The 15,611-nt window shown below is 45.2% G+C and overlaps 1 protein-coding gene across 2 annotated transcripts in view; it reads right to left on the reverse strand.

The window, feature by feature from the left end:
* The window catches only part of Zfr (zinc finger RNA binding protein), a 65,029-nt gene extending 62,063 nt beyond the window's left edge, over positions 1 to 2,966 (reverse strand). Inside the window, exons 1-2 of one of the 2 annotated variants that reach the window (XR_009382101.1) lie at positions 2,793 to 2,966; positions 2,402 to 2,501 (exon numbers count right to left, since the gene is read on the reverse strand). Coding sequence is in view for 1 of the 2 variants with exons in the window: in XM_059276562.1 (XP_059132545.1) it covers positions 2,402 to 2,501; positions 2,793 to 2,829 (137 nt within the window). In the remaining variant the exon portion in view is untranslated. The remainder of the gene's footprint in view (positions 1 to 2,401; positions 2,502 to 2,792) is intronic. The other variant, XM_059276562.1, reaches the window with a different exon arrangement.
* Between the last annotated feature and the right edge of the window lie 12,645 nt (positions 2,967 to 15,611).

Raw genomic sequence — 15,611 nt, forward strand, 5'->3', positions numbered from 1 at the left:
AGAATTAACATTGCTGGTATTAATGTTATTTATCCATCTTCCTCAAAACATTAGCATTATTGGACATGATTTCTTGTTTTTTAAATGCCAGTAACTTTCATATATGCCTATGTAAAAGGACAGAAGAGTTTTATCAATTAGTTTTGGTGATATATGCATAGCTAACATCAAGACTAGTCTTTTCTCTTAAAACATACTATCAATCAATTCAGCAAGCTGGATTATTATTTTACTCAAGCTGGGATTCAATATTCTCACAATATTGACTGGATTAAAAAAAATTTTCCCCTCGAGACAGGGTTTCTCTGTGTAGCTTTTGCCTTTCCCCGGAACTCACGCTGTAGACCAGGCTGGCCTTGAACTCACACAGATCCACCTGGCTCTGCCTCCCGAGCGCTGGGATTAAAGGCGTGCGCCACCACTGCCCAGCTTCAAAAATTTTTAAATCTGGGCCTACACTTAAAAAAAAAAAAAAAAAAACAACTAAAAACTCCAACAAACCCATCAATTTTTAGTATGTAAACAGTTAATGATGTAAATCTGTCATTTAGTGGATACTAAGAAAACAGAAAAATACTGTACAAGATGAACAAAAAATTTTAATGGTTAAACGAAGCATCTTCCAGAACACATGGTACTCGCTCACTAGCAATAGATTTATGGCCATAGATGCCATTAGCTTTCTCATTTCCCAAAAAAATAAATTGCTTGACAATGTTCTCTTCCTTCACAAAAGGTTTTTTGAAACTCTGCTTGTTCGATATGAAAACTTGTAAAACAAACGACATGTTAATGTCTGAAATGTCCCCAAATTTTGCTCTGACAATATAATTTCAGTCCTTTTTCTCAACACAAGCCTCAGACTTGTAAAACGCCACGAAAGATTAAGGCTTTCAACAATCAGAAAAATGCCAATGTCAGCAATATAATACATTTACAAATGTTAATACTTCTTAAAAAAAAAAAACCAATGGAGGCATTATGTCTGATTGGCAGAGACTTTTCTTGTTCAGTAATATATAAAATAGTACCTCTTGCAATAAATTGTATCTTAAGTGTCCATAAAATCAGGTAACTTTTTTCTCCTTCAGATCTTTTAGACCCCAAACACTAACCAGTACCTCATTTTACAGATGAGGCAATCGGAAACTCAAAAATACATGTCCAAACGTCACAAAAATCAACACGATATTGTTACTCAAATTTTCTGTTTTCCAATGTGCCCTTTTTAAATACACAACTCGCCTAAGGTAAATGAGATGACAGAAACTACCTTAGTTTAACTATGATGAACCTAATATGCAAATGTATGCGATGTTATAATACACACATAAAGCCAATACTCAAGAGCTGTGTGCTTATGACTTGAACCAAGAGACTGCCTTACTCTGATCCATAGAAAGTACAATAAACACATCGTTTTGTCTTTGTTTTTGCCAAGATGTACAAAAAATTACAGCTACTTTGGCAGTTGACAGCTATCTGAAGGCAGAGGTTTCATCCCGTGCATTACAATGACTCAGTATAAAGTCATTCGCATTTCTTCCCCCCCCCCCCGCCCCCCAGGGAGGAGAAAGACCCCAACGGAGAATCACTGATCCACCTGGAACCGTCCTCAATGGTTAAAAAGGCTATGCACCAGAAACTTCGCCCATCTTTCCCAGTCTCACAGCTAAACAATTCACAGGTGGTTGGCATATTAACATCCTCTCCGCGCGAGAAAACCAAAGGGAATGGGATGGATGCCGCGACGCTGGCAAACGGGCAGTCAGCTTGAGGGACAAGCGGGGGGTAGCGGGCCGGGGACTCAGGACCTAGGGGAAGGTGCCCACAAAGACACGTTATCTGGGATCCGGGGGCGTCGCGGTAGAGGCCGCTGCGCCCGAGCCTCGGGGCGAGGCCCCTCCGCTCGCTCCCTCCCTCCCTCCCTCCCGTTCCCGGAGCCAAAGGAAGATCAGAGGTGGGGGCTGGCAGGGCGGAGGCGGGGAAGACGAGGGGCCCGGGGAAGGCGAGGGGCCGGCGGCGGGCAGCTCGGCTCCGCTCCAAGGCCGCGGGGAGGCCATTTTACCTCCGGGGCCCTCCACGTCCCCAACCCTCGGTGGTCTCTTCTCCCCCCACCCTCGCCCCTCCGGGGGGTGGGGGGGACGGCTCCCCGATGCCTGCCCGCCCGCCCGCCCGCCCGCCGGCCGGCCCCGGCGGGGTCCAACGGGGCAGGGAAGGGCGGGGTGCGGGGAGGGTGCGGGGCCCGGCCGCGCCTGCCGCGGGGCGCGGGGCTCAGGGCGGTGCGGCGGGGGCGGGTGCCCGGGCGCCCCGGCGGCCGCGGGCCGTGGTGTCGGCGGGATCCGGACGACCGCGGGGCGCGGAGGGAGAGGACGGGGAGGAGAGGGCGGGGAGCCGTTACCTATACTGGGCCGCAGCCGCCGCCGCCGCCGCCCCGCTGTGGGTGAATCCAAAGTAGTTGCCGGTCGCCATTTTGGCATCTTCCCCCAGCCGGCTGGGCACTGCGGCGGGCACGGAGAGTCGGGTCCCATGGCGGGAGGGCAGCCGTGAAGGGGTCGGGGCGCCGAGCAAGGGCAGGGGAGAAAGAGAGGGGCCGTGAGGAGCCGCCCTGGCCGGCCAGGCCGCGGCCGCACCGCCGTCCACCTCCCTCCCCGCACTCCCTCACTCACTCGCACGCCCGGGTGGCGGCCGCCGCCTCCTCCCCGGAGCTGGCCCCAACCCCCGCGCCTACCCGCCACCCGGGGGCTGGGGAAGGGCAGGGCAGAGGCCTCCACGGGCCACATTAGACTCACCATAGGTGAAAGAAACTACAGGGCATATGGGAATCATGGGCTCGGGCTGCTGCTGCTGAACTCTGAACTCTCACCCGCTGCCTCCCTCTGCCCCACTCCTCCTCAGCGGAGAACAGACCGCCGCCTCCGGCCGCACTGCGCAAGCGCGCTGCTGCGCTGCATCCTGGGAAATGTAGTCCTCACGGCCCCTGCGCCAACTCAACCCCCTACACACACTCCCCCCCCCCCCCCCCCCTGCAAGCTGAGCTGGCGCAGGGCCCCCTGAGGAGCGGATTTCTGGGGTGCGGGTGTGGGGCTTCCTCGCGGGACGACGGGCCCGGCCTTCTCCCCAAGTGGTGGTGGCCCGCAGCCGCCGCAGGGCGGCTACAAGGCGGAGGAGGAGCGCCTCGCCCGGCCGCGGGGGAGTCGGGGAGCGTGACCAGAGAGAGTGACGTCTGTTGGCCTTTTCGCCGCCTCACTTTTTCTCCCTTATCCTTTACTTTTGCATCTACGTGTGTTCTCTGTGTTTCAACCCTCCTCTCGCGTTTAATTTCCATTGGATTTTGAGCTGGGCTAATTCCTGTGGCTTGTCACTAGCCTTTGAAAAGGGGAGGGGGGGAAAGAGAAGTCGAGGGAGTGCTGCATCTAGCACCTGCCCAGAATCCTGCCTGCCACGGAGTCACACGTCTGGCCAAGCCCTGCGCTCCACATCACATACTTCGGTTTTTCAGGGTCCTATAGCCGGTCCCCCAACCAGATGTTGGGTATCGTAGACGCTAGTGAGCAGAACAAATTCCCCGTTCACGTGAAATTTTTAATTCTGGGAAGGCTTATGAGAGACTAGATCCAAAACATGGAAAATGTAGTGGGTGGTGATTGGAGCGTTAAGAAAATAAGGCAATGGAGATGAGGGGAGCAGTGCGGTTAGGGCCACCACCTGACAGAACCTAGAAAACCCCTGGAGGAAGGATAGTGGAGGGAAATCCAAGAGCATCAAGGAGGTCATTCTGGCTAGAAGTGAGGGAGGGAAGGACCAGCTGAAAGGTCTTTGTGAGTGCCGGATCAGCTGGGGGTGGTGGCACTTACCTATACTCCCAGCATTCGGGAGGCTGAGACAGGAGGATCTCTGAGAGTTCTACACCGGTGTACACTACAGAGGGAGACATTGTCTCAAGAAGAAAATACCCACCCACCCATCACCCACCCACCCACTCACCCACTCCTACCACACTGCCAAAAGAGTGCCAGATCTCTCTGGGTAAGGATTAATACTTTATAAATAGTACTGCATGCAACCATGTCTTCCTTGCAGCTGCTTCAGAGTCTCTTTATCTCTTTATTTTCACAGGTCATTTTCTGTCACCACCCCTCTCTCCCACCCTTTCCTCCTCTGCTGCTGGGGACAGAGCTCAAGGCATCCTGGGAAGTGCAGGCGGGCACTCTGACCTGAGCTACTCTCTCTCTCTCTCTCTCTCTCTCTCTCTCTCTCTCTCTCTCTCTCTCTCTCTCTCTCTCTCTTACAGTTCTAGTTATTTATTCTCGAGGCAGGGTCTTGCTGGCTGGTCCGATGACCTGGCACTACTGTACCGCCTCTGCTGGCCTCCATTTCCCAGTAATTCTGCATCAGTCATTAGAACACTGCAGTTGGCCACCTTACTGTGCCCAGACCTCTCCTGCACTGTTTTCCATCCCCTTGCCTTTTCCCTGCCTCCATCGCGGCAGAAGAGCTCCACCTCACCTCCTCCTTACCTTCTGGAAGCCCATCCACCAGCACCCTGCTGTTATCTCTTCTTAGAGTCAGATGTGAATCTTAAAATATTCAGTGAATCAGGACTCACCCATGAAATTCAGGGCTTTCTTTATTCTACCTTTCTTTCAAAGCAGAAACAATGCCTCCATTCTTATTTGTGCCAACCCCCACACCTCCTACAAAAGTACAGGTTCTCAGAACCTGTCTGATTTGTCCTTTTACTCATTTCAAAAGAGAAAATGTAGAGCATTCGGGAAAAATCAGTGTCATTGTTTTTGAGAACACTGATGTTTCCCACTTGTGTTGCTAGGGGAGAAAAAAAATCTTCTCATAGGGGTATTAGAACTGCATTTAAAAAGTGACTTGCCTTGAACTTTACAGAACAATTAAGCCTCCAGACAGACTGCAACTGCTTTCAGAAACCTCACTACTATAAAGCTATTTGCATAAAACTGGAGGAGAAAAGTCAGATAATTGTTGCAACTCTGTTGAGGCTGGTTTTCTGTGTGGCTGCTTGGCAGGTCTGCCCTGGATGAAGTGTGTTGACACTTTCCAAGGAGCACTGAACGAGAAAGAAGAGGGCTTCCTTAGGGTGATTGTCCTGAGGGGTGGTGAGCAGTGTTTGCAAACAGTCTGGAATGTCCTGATTAGATGTTATTTAATATTTTGGAATCTCTTAAGATAGGAATCAAGCTCGTATCTTCTGTCTTCTTTATATGGGCCAGTGAGATGCCTCGGCAGGTAAAGGTGCTTGCCGCTAAGCCTGATGACCCCTGGCAGGCACAAATTGTTCTCTGACCTCCACACAAGTGCCCACACGTGTACACAGACATACACTAAATAAATAATTTGAAATGTTCATTATAGGGCTGTGGTAGGGATTAAATGGGGGCATCTAACCTGTTTATTAAAACAACAACAACAATAATAACAAAAACCGTGGGACCCTGAGAAATGGCTCAGCAGGGTTACAATGCTTGGCATGGAAACTCAAGTCTGAATGGAAGGAGAGAAGTGACTCCACAAGGTTGTCCTCTAACCTCTACATAGGTCCATAGCACATGCACCAACATTCACAGTATGCTTGTATAAAACACACCCCCCCCCCAACAAGGCCAGATGCTCTTTTTAAAATCAACCTTCTAGTAAATTGTTGTTTTTTCTCTTTTGCTCTTTGGGGGCCCTGCTCTCAAATAATTCACACACACAGGCTTATTCTTACTTATAAATGCCTGGCTGGCTTAGTTTCCAGCCAGATTTTCTTAAATTATCCCATCTACCTTTTGCCTCTAGGCTTTTCCCGTTCTCTTCTGTTTTCTACTCTTATTCCATGGATTGCTGTGTAGCTGGGTGGCTGGCCCCTAGTCTTCCTCCTTCTCTGGCTACTTCTTCATTCTCCTCCCAGATTTCTCCATGTATATATTCTCTCTGCCTGCCAGCCCTGCCTCTCCTTTCTCCTGCCTTGCTATTGGCCATTCAGTTCTTTAACAGATTGTCAGGTGTTTTAGACAGGTACTGTAACGCAGCTTCACAGAGTTAAGCAAATGCAACATAAACAAAAGTAACACACCTTAAAATAATAGTCTACTACAGTAAGTAAATACTCCATGACGAATATTCACCTACAACCAAAGAGCCTATGGCTCCAAGCTAGAGGAGTATGTCCCAGAATACCCAGCCAAGCAACATGGCAGCCAAGAATCCCCTGAACAACAACAGAAAACAAGACATGACTGGAGCTGGGGGTGTAACTGAGCTGGTAGAGTGCTTGCCTAAGCTAGCATGCTTGAAGCTCTTGGCCACATAAACTGAGCACAACAGACTACCCCTGTAAGCTCAGCCCTGGGAAGATAGAAGCAAGAGGATCAAAGTTCATGGTCATCTTTGGCTAAACAGAAAGTTTGAGACTCACCTCAGGTCCGTGAGATCCTGCTTCCAAACAAAACAGCAGCAGCAGCAGCAAACAAACAAGTAAGCAAGCTGGAGAGGTAGCTCGCTCCGTGATGGGCAAGCATGAGTACCAGTTTGGACCCTCAGCACCCATGTGAAAGCTTGGTGATGTGGGTGTGCTTCTGTGGCACACGTCTGCAGCCTCGGCACAGGGAAGAGAAGGGTGGAAGTGGGGACAAGACAGGGAGATCTCAGGGGCTCCCTGTCTACCCAGTCAAGCCAGAAAGGTGAAAGGTGAGCTTTGGTTTCAGTAAAAGACCTTGTCTCAAGAAAAGGGACGGAGGGGGGGGGGAGCAACTGAGAAAGACATCTGACATCCACCTCTGGCTTTTACATGCAAGCACACACATGCACATATGTGTATAGGCACCCGAAAGCACACACATACATAAATACACAAAGAACATACTTGACTAGAGGCAGCTAACTATATTATCTAGCATCTTCATTAAGGAATGATTCAAAAATCATATCTGGTCAAGGTCTCTGCTTCTCAGGACAAAGCAGAATTCTTCTAAGTAGACTTAAAGACTTGACATGGTCTGGCCTTCCTGCCAATTCACCCTACTCCATATCCTCTTCATTCCAACAACCTTACTTACCTCCTGTTTACCATGCCCCCCCCCATAGGGCATTTCACATTCTCCTTGCCTAGAATTCTTCTCTTTGCCAAGTTAATCAATCCTCTTGTGTGGAGGACTAAACTCAACTCAGTCAGCCCATCTGCATCCCTCCATGACATCCCCCCGGGACCCCTTCAATTGATCAGAGTGTTTTCATGCTCTTAGAGGACAAGGCAAATTTGCTTAGCTGCCTCGTTACAGCTACAACCTTATACTTATGGTGTGATAGTTTGATTGATGTGTATTCCTGCCATCAAACTATGATCTTTCTGGGGGCAGAGTGCTAATGTTGAATGCCTAGTGACAGACAACTCACCAGGAAGTACTTGAAGAGTGATCAAAGCAGAGGATGAACAACTTAATCATTCTTTGATGATTCAGAACGCAGTTCCAGATTCCCATAGTTCCCGGGGTTATAATTATGAATCTCAATTAGCATCTGCAGACAAATTAGGAAATGTTAATTGGCAGTTCTGCTAGCCACAAGGTGGTGCTAGTCTGAGAAAGCCTGTCTTCGCTTGCACCTTCGAGTCAAGGCCTGGTGTCCTGGAAGACCTTGTTGAATACAAGATACAACAGCCAGAAAGCAGGCCATTATTATATTAGCTACTATATGCCAAGAAGACTATATAGACGTGTGCTGGTTGGCTTTTGTCAGTTTGACAGAAACCTACACGTATTTGGGAAGAGGGAATCATAGTTGAAAAAATGCCTCCATAAGATTGGCCTGCAGGCATGTCTGTGGGCATGTATGTAGGTACGTCTATTGTCTTGGTTAATGATTGATGTGGGATGGTCCCAGCTCTTCTGGGTGGTGCCATCCCTGGACTGGTGGTCCTGGGTGCTTGCTGAGCAAGTCACAAAGAGAAAAGTCAATAAGCAGTGCTCTCCCATGGTCTCTGTTTCCATTGCTGTCTCCATGTTCCTGCCTTGAGTTCTTGCCCTGACTTACCTTAGTGATAGAGTATGATCTGAGAGTTGTAAGATGAAATAACCCTTTTTTTCCTCATGTTGCTTTGGGACATGGTTTTTAATCATATCAATAAAAACCCTAACTATAGTGAATAAGGGTAAGACTTGTGGCCAGCTAAAAACGTAGTGAGTTTTAGACCAGTTTGGGCTACAGAGTGAGACTGTCTCAACTTACCCTCTTAAAAACAAGGGTGCATTTCACATACCATAAGAGTCACTCTTTTAATGTGTTCAATTCAGTGGAATGTAATATGTTGCACGAATCCTAAGTGGTCTTATAGTAAAAACCTGGAGCCAGATATTGTGGTAAATGCTGAGAGATCAGAGAGACAAAGGAACAAGCCACAGCCACTTCTCACCTTGCCAACTCTATGAATCCTCTGACCAAATGCCCCTGAGTCCTCAGTCAAAAGCACCTTTTGAGTTCCTGTCTCCTCACCCCTTATATGCCTTTCTCTGCCGAGCCATTTCACTCCTATGTCAACCTTCCTAGTGCTGGGATTAAAAGCGTGTGTGCTTCCCAAATACTGGTAGCAAAGGCATGAGATCTCAAGTGCTGGGATTAGAGGTGTGTGCCACCACTGCCTGGCTCTGTTTCTTTTAGACTGGATTAATCTCCTGTAGTCTAGGGTGGCCTTGAACTCACAGAGATCCAGACAGATCTCTGCCTTCGTCTCCTGAGTGCTAGGATTAAAGGTGTGGCCATCAATGCCTGACCTGTGGCTAAATCTGTGGCTGGCTCTGTCCTCCGATCTTCAGGCAAGTTTTATTAGAGTACAAAAAAAGTTCACCATATGAATATATTCCCGAGTTATACAACTACCACTGCTATCTAACTTCAGAATATCTTTGTCACTGTAGCAATAAATTCTATACCCACCAACAGCCATGTATCTTCACTTTCTTCCAACCCCTAATGGCCACACAAATAATAGTTTGGGGTATATTTTGTTTGTTGTTGATTATTCTTCAAGCACTGGGAATTGAACCCAGAGCCATGAATTCCAACCCCCCCTCCCCATTTTGCTTTGCTATGTAGCCCTCCTAGGCTGGTACTTACAAAGAAACAAAGACTGGCAATAATCCTCCTGCCTCGGCCTCCTGAGTTAAGGGATAAGGGTATATACCACCAGGCCTGTCCACAAAAATACTTTCTATCTCTATGGATTTGTGTATTTTGGACATATGAATAGACTTTAAGGATATCTGTCTCTTGGTCTAGTTCTCTTCAGGTAGCATAGTATTTTGAAGTCCCATTGTCTGGTTTTGAGAGAGTCTCTCTCTCTCTAGCCCAGGTTGGAGATTTTTCTTTCCTTAGTCTCTCAAGTTCTGGGACTGTGGATGTGTGCTACCACACTTGGCTGACCCAGAAATTCTTGGGAGGAACCTGTTTTCAATTCTGCCGATACATATCTAGGAGGTGAATGTTGGTATACCTTGTGGTTGTTGGGGTGGGGTTTCATGATGCAGCCCAGACTGGCCTGAAAAGTACAACAATTCTCTTACCTCAGATAATTGAGTGCTGGAATTATTAGCCACCATGCCATACGTTTGTTGTTGTTGTTGTTGCTATTGTTGTTTGTTTGTGTTTTTTTTTTATCTAAAATTGGCTTCTCTCCCTGCCAGCTTCTTCCCTTCATCTCTTTCCCAAGGCTACCTCAGCTGTCCACTGATTTTTTCATAAGAATCAGATCCCCTAAACTCATCTATGGAGATATAAGGCAGAACAGCAGTATGTGAACAGCTGTGTACATTATAATACATTGTCTTCATTGATTCTTTATAAAAACCTGTGAGCTAGGCAGAGGCAGAATTTAAAGTAGGCTTGCATATTGACTCCAGCATGCCAGTCCTCCATGATATACTGTGTCCCCGAAATCCATCTGAGGAACATCTCACTACTTGTGTAAAGTAAGAAGATGTGCTTTTGACAGCAGGTCACCACAGAATTTGTTCCCAATTTTAGTGCCTGTGGCTAATTCTCATTTATGAACTTCTAGAGCACTCATTGTGGTGCTTTGAAAGAAAATGGCCCCCAAAGGAGCGGCACTATTAGGAGGTGTGGCCTGTTGGAGTAGGTGTGGTCTTGTTGGATGAAGTGTGTCACTGTGGAGGTGGGCTTTGAGGTCTCATATATGCTCAAGCCAGACCTAGTGAAACAGACCACCTCCTGTAGACTGCCTATCATGATGGAGGACTCTCAGCTCCAGCACCATATCTGCCTGCACACCACCATGTCCCACCATGATAATGGACTAATTCTCTCAAAAGGTAAATCATCCCAGCTAAATGTCTTTCCCTTTATAAAAGTGGCCGTGGCCATGGTGTCTCTTCACAGCAATAGAAACCCTAACTAAAACACTCATCAATCTTGTTATCCCTAGTTTGGGATCTTTCTCTTCTCAGGAAAGAACATAGACTGTGTCTGACCACTGAGTTTCTGATGCTTACAACCATGCCTAGAATAAGTAGGCACTTAAGTACTTGATAGCAAAGGCATTCTGACATATGTCTTTAATACTTCCCAGCTCCTAGCTACCACCCATTGTGATAATAGACATATAAGTAAATACCAACCTATTTTAGTCCTCCCAGCTCCCTTGACATTCTAACTCATGGTGTTCACTGCCAAGTCTCAATACCAAACACCAGTGTTAGAAAGGGTTCCATTGTGTCAGTAATGCATTCTTAAGAATTTGAAGAACTTGTAGAAGTCAACACAGTCACAAGGAATAACTATTTAAAGGCATGGAGAGGCTGGGCTGTAACTTGGTGGCACTAGCATGTGCATGGATTCCATTCCTAGCACTGCTAAAAATACATTAAAATATAGAAATAAATAAAGCTTGAAGGATAGTCTCAACCACACTGTGCTCTCACTTAGATGCTGATAATCTATCAGTAACAGATGCTAAAGGGCATATTGATTTAGAGTCACACTCTAGAGCAATGCTATCCAATAGAATTTTATTTCAATATGAAATTATTCTCTAACTGTTCAACATGACAACCATCACTGAGTACTTGCAATTTGACTAGAATGTCAGCAACTATATTAATTTAAATGTAAAGACTTACATATGAAGGGCAGCTACTGTGTAGGTTAGTATAGTAGCAGACTCTGGTGATCTAAGTTCAAATCCCAGCTCTACTTGTAGCTGACAATGACCTTTTGTGTGGGGTGTATGTATGTTGCTGGGGAATAAACCATTGTGCATGCTAGGCAAGTACTCTACCACTGAGCTTCATTTCAGCCTTGATAAGATAACTTTGTCCAAATTCCTTAACATCCCTGCACTCTCTCCCTACCAGGAGCTTCTTGTAAACAGTTAATGAGGGCTGGTTTGATAGTTTACCAGGTGTTGAAAATATTTTATCATCTATCCTATTTTTGTGAGTCTAAAGTTTTATATCTAATTTATCTTTTATCATGACTAAGGAAAACTATAATTATAACTATCTAGTCTTCAACTCCATCAAAGACCCCAGGAGTATATAATATTACCTGAGTAAACAGGGAGTACATGGCAAGCAACTTCCATAATTCTAGAAATGACAGAGACATCTGGCTGCCTGGACACTCATCCGAAGTTCTTTTGTAACGTCAGGGCATCTATTTTTAGCCTACAGGCCTAGAGTCTCTGGCATAGCTTTCAGTAAAGCAGGAAATTTTAAGGACTGTTCTACCCACTCTAGCAAAGTTCGTCAGTTGCTTCTCCCCATGTCCTGTAGAATGTCTGGCACTATCTCCTGTGAAGCAGGAAACTGAAGGACCATCTCACCTTGCAAAGTTCAGTAGTCACCTTTTTATGGGTCCTGCATGTCCAGTTTATAACATCCTGTCAAGCAGTCGAGGAAAGGGCACTTTTTTTGCCCAGTGGCTAACTTTTGCCACAAAGAAAGCAAACTCCATAATGAATTTCTTCGGTGTTCATCATCCTCTTTGAAGTAATTGGTGCTGCCAGGAGCAGACATGTCTCACTGCCCAGAAAAGTGTTAAGTTCTTAAAAACATTTTAAATGCCATATTCTATAGGTCTTTGAAGTGTTTGAAGATTACCTACCTAATTGAAATATACCTTTGTATACCTAAAAAACTTAACATGACTATTAGTTTGATTATTATAGATGACTATTAATCTGTATGTCTTAATTATATTTTATAATTTTAAATGAATTACATAAACATAGTACCTTAAACAAGAGTAGAAATATACATAGAGTATAACAAAATTAACTTTAAATTTGTATCAATAAACTAAAATCTATAGTAATATAAATATTTCAAATGAGTTGTTGCTTTTTTAAAAGTAGATTCAATAATCTACCCTTTTATTCTATTATATCTATATCCTACATTTCTATATCATATCCCCCTTTCTTCTTTTAGAAAGAGATTGACTATGACCAATAACAATTTGTAACCAACCTCCTAAATGAAGACAAACATCCATAATCCATTTTTGAGGGGAGGGCAATGTGGGCATAGTCCTCTAGGCTACTTCCTGTTGATTGGGGGTGTTGTCATTTTATGGGGATCCTGAGAAAATTCAAGATAATGGTCAAGTCCTGGGAAGACCTTCTATAACCTTTGTTGATAGATACCATCTGACAAGGTTCAGGAGGTCTTACTTGATCAAATCTGATCGATGCTAACCTGGAACAAATCCATAGCTTCCTGCTTCTGGTGGAAACAAAAGCAGAGCCTCCTTTCCAAAGGAACATTTTCTTAGACTCAAATTTTGTAGTCAAGATACCTTTAAAATATATATATTGGTTTAACTCAGTAGCCTTTACAATCAATTGTCTCTCTCCAGTTAAAAACCCCAAAGACAATATAACCTAGATTCTCTGTGTAATTTCCATCTTTTACATGGCTTGTTATATTTTTATATATTACTTTATTTTTTTAAGATTTTATTTTTATGACTATCTATATCCTTTCTCTTCTCTCTCTCAAGCCTATATACCTTTTTACACACAACGTAAACCGTTTAGAGTTTTATTCCATGTGAATTTGTCTTATTGTGTATCTATAATCCTTTTCTGGCCAGGAGAGATTCTAAACTGCTTAGCTGTGCAGCAACTTTGGCTGTTGACTCTGCCCCATTCAGCTTTTCAAGATGGTGCAGGTACTACAAGTCATGCTTATCTCCCCATTTCTGGGAAGCAGTATTAAGTAGTATGCCTGTGTTTTTGTTTTGTTTTGTTTTGTTGAGACAGGGATTCTCTGTGTAGCTTTGCGCCTTTCCTGGAAGTTACTCTGTAGCCCAGGCTGGCCTCGAACTCACAGAGATCCACCTGGCTCTGCCTCCCAAGTGCTGGGATTAAAGGCATGCGCCACCACCGCCCGGCTTGTTTTTGGTTTTTTCGAGACAGGGTTTCTCTGTGTAGTTTTGGTGCCTGTCCTGGATCTTGCTCTGTAGACCAGGCTGGCCTTGAACTCACAGAGATCCGCCTGCCTCTGCCTCCCAAGTGTGCTGGGATTAAAGGAGTGCCCCACCACTACCCCAGTGTATGCCTGTGTTTTAAACCCGTGGCTGTGCTCCCAAGCCTGCAGGCAGCAGCAGGGAGAAGCCTCTTTGTATTGTGGCTCAGGCTTGTCTGAGACCCTGGGAGTCTGCCATGTTGCTATTGAAGCTGGTCTTGGCCAGGGGACATGTCTCTGTACTGCGGCCCACCATGAGCAACATGAACTAGGAAGGTGCTCTTAGCTACATTTATAATCTCTTCTTAAGCTCTCTCAGGTTTTAGGTGGAAACCCTTGCCACCACGTCTGGGTGCCACACACACACACACTCATTTGTATTGTATTTTCTTCTTTTTTTTTTCCTTTTTTTTTTTTTTTAAGATTTATTTATTATGTATACAGTATCCTGCAGGCCAGAAGAGGGCACCAGATCTCATTACAAGTGGTTGTGAGCCACCATGTGGTTGCTGGGAATTGAACTCAGGACCTCTGGGAGAGCAGTCAATGCTCTTAACCACTGAGCCATCTCTCCAGCCCATGTATTGTATTTTCTAGTTCAGTCTCCTCTTCTCTTTCTTCCTGTCCATCCCCCCAACCTCTAACTCCTTATGAAGAATGTTAGTTACCTGGTTTTGTGCCCTTGAGTACTTCCCCCTTATTTTCAATCCAATTGAAAAATGGGCTAAAGAGCTAAACAGAGAATTCTCAAAAGAAGAATCACAAATGGCTGAAAGACATTTAAAGAAATGCTCAACATCCTTGGTCATCAGAGAAATGCAAATCAAAACAACTCTGAGATACCACCTTACACCGGTCAGAATGGCTATGATCAAAAACACTAATAATAGTCAAGGTTGGAGAGGATGCGGAGCAAAGGGAACACTCTTCCACTGTTGGTGGGAGTGCAAACTTGTACAACCACTGTGGAAATCAGTATGGCGGTTTCTCAGAAAATTGGGAATCAATCTACCTCAAGACCCAGCTATACCACTCTTGGGCATGTACCCAAGGAATGCTCAATCATACCACAAAGATACATGCTCAACTATGTTCATAGCAGCATTATCTGTAATAGTCAGAATCTGGAAACAACCTAGATGCCTGTCAACTGAAGAATGGATTAAGAAAATGTGGTACATTTACACAGTGGAGTACTACTCAACAGAGAAAAACAATGAGCATTAAATTTGCAGGCAAATGGATGGATCTAGAAAAAATCATCCTGAGTGAGATAACCAAACCCAGAAGGACAAACATGGTATGTACTCACTCATAAGTGGATACTAGATATAAAGCAAAGAACAATCAGACTGCAACCCACAGAACCAGGGAGGCCACCTAACAGGGGGGACCCTAGGATGACTGTGGCTTATAATAAGTTTTGGTTTTACTCAATTACTAGGCAAGCCTCAATGAAACATTTCACTATTAGGATAAGAATTTATATTGTATCAAGCTGATAATAGAAAAATAAATTAAAAAAAGAATGTTGGTTACCTGGTTTTGTGCCCTTGGGTACTTCCCCCTTAGACTCATATACCACATGTCCCTATATGATTATGCATATAGACATGTGTACACTATATACAAGTATATGAATTGTTAAAATTTTTAGCCTTATTTTCCCTGAGTTCTCAATCAGCTGGCCAGCTCCCCAGCTCATGCTCATTTCTAAGTCTAGGTCCATGCGGTCTGTCCTTACGTGGGAAATAAACAATAAGGCACACTCCTGTAGATCTGCTTTTGACTCTACATTTCAGGTGCTCACTTTGGCGGCATATGTACTAAAATTAGAACATCATGTCTCAGAATGTCCCTGATGGAGCAGCAGGGCGGCAGTCATATACAGTATCAGCTCATGCCAGCATTCCATTTGATTGGCCGCTGATTCAGGCCCTTGATTTCTTCCTTGTTTGTCTTTTTTCATAGGGAACTCTCAGGGTTATACAAATAGCTAGAAGAAGAAAGTGCCAGGAAAAAGGAACTTACCATGGGATTCTGCACTTTCTTGCTTGCTTTCTTTGTTCTTACTTCTTTCTGCACTGGGGATTGAACCTAGGGTCTTGCATGTGCTTC

This window comes from Peromyscus eremicus, chromosome 11, assembly GCF_949786415.1.
Source record: "Peromyscus eremicus chromosome 11, PerEre_H2_v1, whole genome shotgun sequence".
In the NCBI taxonomy this organism is placed as follows: Eukaryota; Metazoa; Chordata; class Mammalia; order Rodentia; family Cricetidae; genus Peromyscus; species Peromyscus eremicus.